The sequence below is a fragment of the Salpingoeca rosetta genome (assembly GCF_000188695.1).
Source record: "Salpingoeca rosetta unplaced genomic scaffold supercont1.37, whole genome shotgun sequence".
Taxonomy (NCBI): Eukaryota; class Choanoflagellata; order Craspedida; family Salpingoecidae; genus Salpingoeca; species Salpingoeca rosetta.
Window position 1 is genome coordinate 686,566 of NW_004754897.1, and position 4,785 is coordinate 691,350.

Genomic DNA, 4,785 nt, shown 5'->3' on the forward strand with positions numbered 1-4,785 from the left:
GAAACGACGCCACGATAGAAGGGCAAATGACTGGGCGTGGACGAGGAGGCGTTGTGGCAACGGAGCATGTCAGCTGAACACACTTGTCGACATAGATGAAGTGCAATGCCTGCAACAGTGAGGAGAGATGGTCGCCTGTTGGACAGGCGAGGAGACGGGTGAGTGATGGATGAGAAGGAGCACGACAGGTACACACGGGGGACTCAGGTGAACCGCAAACAAGGGTGCAGACAAGGGCGCAAACGCACGCACGCATGAACGCACGCACGCACCGTCGATGGAGATGCCTGCGTCGTTGGCAAGAGCGAGCCAGGTGTGGGTGACGGTGGCGGCGGCGATGGTGTTGATGCGTTTCAGCTCTTCATTCGATTGAGACAGCTGCCGTACACGGGGTGCAATGGAGAAGGAATGGTGGTGGTGGTGGTGGTGGTGGTAGTGGTGGTTGAGTGAGAAGGGTGAGAGACGCTCTTCATGGAAGGACAGACTTAATTCCCCAATGCAAGTTCACACACACACTCACACACACGTTCATCCGCACACACACACACACACACTCAAACACAATCTCACCCACCATCCTCGTTCTCGTCATCAATGCTGAGGCCTGCGGCGGCGGTGCGCTTGCGGTCAGACATGAGCGTGGTCAGGACACAGAAGAGCTGCAGAATGTGGATGAAGTGCAGGGTGCTCAGGCAGTCCAGGATGCCGTTCAGCATGAGCGCAAATGGGTGCAGCAGCTTCGGGTGGTCTGTGGCCAGCGACAGTAGCAGCACAGGCATGGCTGCGTCCACCTCCTGTGCCTGCCCCGTGCCAATGTGCGCCACCAGGGCCCCGACCACCTCCGGCCGTTAAGGCGAGGTCGCGGCACGCGGCCCCCTGCCGCTGGCTCAGGATGTCCGCCATGTGCACAATCGACTTGAAGCACATCAAGAACGCGCGCGTGTGTCTGGCAAACGTGGCAGCGGCCATGGCGGCGATGAGCCGGCCCGTGCTTGCAAGCTTGATGACGGTGGTCTCTGCGCCGCGGCGGTGGGCGTTCTGGTGCTTGGTAAAGCAGCAACAGCACAAGCAGATCGAGGGCGGTGATTGGCTGGGCCGTGGTCGTCTTGAGTTGGCCGCAGCCACGCCTTTGCAATGCGCGCATCAAATGCCAGCCCGTTCTTGATGGCATCCACCACACACAAGCACATGGTGATCGTCGCCCCGTTGTTGGTGTTGCATGTTCGCTGTCAGCGCATTCACATCATCCATTCCATCCGCTGAACATCAACGTGCATGTGTGTGAGTGTGTGTGTTGTGTGTGTGTGTGTGTGTGTGTGTGTGTGTGTGTGTGTGTGTGTGTGTGTGTGCGAAGGCATATGAGGGATCGGCTGCGAGAGAACAAGCCACAGTGACACGTGCAGGCGGGCGCGTGTGAGATCGCAATCACACACTGTCACACACTGCGGCAACATCTGCCACTCCCCTCAACAACAGCGCCACCTTGCTGCATGAGAAACTTGATGACGACTGAAGGCACTCTGGGCTGTACGATCCAAGCTGGCTCAACACGTGGTCGCAGATCTGGCACAGGCGTACCGGCGCCACACTGCACAGCAAGGGTGTGGATGAGGGTGGTCGTGGTGTGTGTGTGTGTGGGTGGGGGGGAGATGGGTGAGGGATGATGGTGGAATGGCTGCGTCGCAATCCAAGAACATGGTGGCTGAGGATCACTCCGCAGATACACAGCATCATCAACAACACCACCAACATCAGTGTTCGCACTTGAGATTTGAGAATGTGTCGAGGATGGCCGGCGCCAACGACGGCTGTGTGTGTGTGTGTGTGTGTGTGTGTGTGTGTGTGTGTGTGTGTGTGTGGATGTGTGTGTATGTGTGTGTGTGTGTGTGTGTGTGTGTGTGTGTGTGTGCTGTGTGTGTTTGTGGTGGGAGGGGGCAATGACGGACGAGCGCATTGCGTCGTGACACCCACACCAAGCAAGGCTGGCGTACCAAGGGTGCACATCAACGACAGGTGAACAAGCCAAAGTGTCGCTCGCATGTTCCAGTCATGGTTGTTGGCTTGCGCTCACCTCACTGTGCTGATGAAGCAGGTGTTGTTGGCAATGGTTGTGATGTTGTCCTTCACTTCATCACCTTTCTTACTCACATGTGTGTGTGTGTGTGTGTGGTTGCTGTGGTGCAGCTGTCTTCTCGCTTGTGTATCTGCTGTCCTTTGTACAACCAGCTTGTGTTGATGTTCTTTGGTTGCTGTGGTTGCTTTCCTCGTCCGCCACTGCCCATCATCTGCATCACTGCAGACAGCGACAAAAGAAATGCCACCAACACCACCACACAGGTTTGTTTGTTCTTCCACACGCGCATGTGTGTGTGTGTGTGTGTGTGTGTGTGCTTTGATGAGTTGTTTCCTTTCGTCAACAAACATTGTGAACCGCACCATCATCATCAACATCACGTGTTCGTGTTGTCGCAGACGAGACACAGCGCATAGCAATGGCAATGTGCTTCTCTCTCACTCACTCTCACACACACTCACACACACACTCACTCACACACACAACCTCGATTGACCAGGCCATGCACTGCGGCATGGTGAGATACAGACACCAGGGGCGTGCCACTTGAGAGCATCATCATCTTCCCCTGTTATACCAGCTGCCCTGAGGTGAGTGCGTACTTGTGCATGTGCGCATGTGTGAGCGTGCGTGTGCGTAACACCGTGTGTTTCCAAATCGTGTATCAAGCAAGATGGTGCCATGGTGAATTGAAGGTGGTGACGCACTGCGCATGCTAAACTTTTGACTTCGGCTTCAACTTCCCTCCCTAACCCTCATGGCCATCACCATCACGAAGGGGGGTGTAAAAGAAAGGGGTTTTTGCCCCAGGGAATCTTCAGAAATCAGCGGCCGTAACAGCCCCCTCCCCCCCATTTTTTAAAATTTTCACGAAGGTGACTAGATAGTTTGTGTGTGTGTGTGTGTGTGTGTGTGTGTGTGTGTGTGTGTGTGTGTGTGTGTGTGTGTGTGTGTGTGTGTGTGTGTGTGTGTGTGTGTAGACAACATGTCGATTGATGGGATTTCAACTCGACTGTATGCACACTCACCTACTATCTTGATCCATACACACGAACCCCCCTCGACATACAATATCACACAACCTGTTGACAGCAAGTGTGTGCTGTACGAGAAGCCAGCGGGACGATGGGCACGGGCGCCAACGTCGACGTCATTGTGCCGCACACCATCAACTCATACAGCGACGGCGGCGACGCAGAAGCAGGTATGTGTGCTGTGTACACGTGCGTGTGTGCATTTGAGAAGCTTACACGGTCGTTTGCATCCTATCCAGCCCCATCGTCTCACCGCCACTCAACATCTTCTTTCATCTTCTTTTTCTGTTCTCAGGTGGCGGCATTCCCATGTGCACGCTGCGCAGCTTCCCGCACCTCATCGAGTGGGGCGCGGGCCAAGTTCGGGGACCTGTTTGTGAGCCCTGCGTCGCAGCTGCAGCAGTTCCTGGAGGACCCTGAGGGCTTCATCTCGGGGCTGCAGACGAAGATTGAGCAGCACGAGCGGATTGGCGCCCTCGAACGCGGCGTGGACACGCTCAAGGCCATCAAGGACCTCGCCGCACAGGTGCTGGTGTTTGTTGTTGTTGTTGAAGGTGGCAGCGTGTGGTAGTTGTGTGATGGATGTGTGATGGATGTGATGGAGGTTTGTGATGACACGCCCTTTCCTGGTGATGAGGGTTCACACCACCACCACCACCACTACAGCTGGCGCGTGTTATGCCTCAGCTGCAAGAGAAGCCGACGATGGAGACGTGAGTGTCGCTGGCGTGGCGCGACTTTCACGCGTTTTTCCGCGACGTCATTCTGGACCTCATCGCCACCTTCCCCGCAGACGCAAAGACCAAGAGTGGAGAGCCCTTCTGGTCAGGTGAGGACTCGTGTGTGTGTGTGTGCGTGCGTGTGTGTGTGTGCGTGCGTGTGTGTGTCTGTGTTTGTGTGTGTGTGTGTGTGCGTGTATGTGTGTGTGTGTTCGCTCTGGCAGCACCATCCACACCGCAACTGATCGCGTGTTTGCCTCGTTCCATTGCTCCGCACCCTCGCGTGTGCTGGCCACAAAGACCACAAGATCTTCCCCGAGGCGCTCGAGTTTGATCCGCAGAATCCGTTGCACAAGGAGTTTCTGATTGCCGCCGCCAACCTCTACGCATGCGTCTGCAAGGTGGGCTGGCTGTGGGGCGACTTGTTTGCTTTGGAGTGAGGTGGTGGTGGCGGTTGCTTGGGGTCGGGTGGTGGCGTTTGTGTGCAGTCGTGTTATGCTGACGCCATTGCCTCATCTGCGATGATGTTCAGGTGCACCCGACCAAGTACCCGAGTAAGGAGAACAAGCTCCACATCAAGCGGTGAGCCGTGATGTGTGTGTGTGTGTGTGTGTGTGTGGGTGTGGCGCATCCTGAAGCTGCTGCTCTTCCACTGCAGCAGCTGTTCCTTTCTCTTCTATTGGTGCTTTGACCTTTCTTTCGTGTTCCGTCCACGTTGCGTGCGTTGGCTCAGTTCTTTGGCTCACACCATCGGGCACGTTCAATACAGCCACTCATCCATCCAACAACACTTCCCTCTCAACACAAACCACGAATATACATCGCACATCCATTTCAGCACCAGTCTTCCCAGGACATCAAGAACATCAAGCAGCCAAGCAGATACGCACTCCTACTCTTGTCTCTCTGAGGCCTCCTGGCAGCTGTCCTTCTGCTTCTTCTGGGCATGAAGGCTACT

At 55.6% G+C, this 4,785-nt stretch overlaps 2 protein-coding genes across 2 annotated transcripts in view; one reads left to right on the forward strand and one right to left on the reverse strand.

Moving 5' to 3' along the window:
- Window positions 1-2,636, reverse strand: part of PTSG_10935 (uncharacterized protein) — a gene marked incomplete at both ends in the record, with an annotated part of 3,179 nt that extends 543 nt beyond the window's left edge. The window contains 8 exons of the mRNA XM_004988265.1: window positions 84-135; window positions 273-359; window positions 575-748; window positions 792-1,044; window positions 1,444-1,588; window positions 1,765-1,808; window positions 2,221-2,293; window positions 2,605-2,636. Of these exons, the coding sequence (XP_004988322.1) occupies window positions 84-135; window positions 273-359; window positions 575-748; window positions 792-1,044; window positions 1,444-1,588; window positions 1,765-1,808; window positions 2,221-2,293; window positions 2,605-2,636 (860 nt within the window). The remainder of the gene's footprint in view (window positions 1-83; window positions 136-272; window positions 360-574; window positions 749-791; window positions 1,045-1,443; window positions 1,589-1,764; window positions 1,809-2,220; window positions 2,294-2,604) is intronic.
- Window positions 2,637-3,199: 563 nt separating this feature from the next.
- Window positions 3,200-4,413, forward strand: PTSG_10936 (uncharacterized protein; the record flags this gene model as incomplete). Its single annotated transcript, XM_004988266.1, has 5 exons — window positions 3,200-3,278; window positions 3,435-3,662; window positions 3,827-3,937; window positions 4,128-4,228; window positions 4,360-4,413. 5 exons carry the CDS (start codon window positions 3,200-3,202, stop codon window positions 4,411-4,413), a joined length of 573 nt encoding a protein of 190 aa, XP_004988323.1.
- Between the last annotated feature and the right edge of the window lie 372 nt (window positions 4,414-4,785).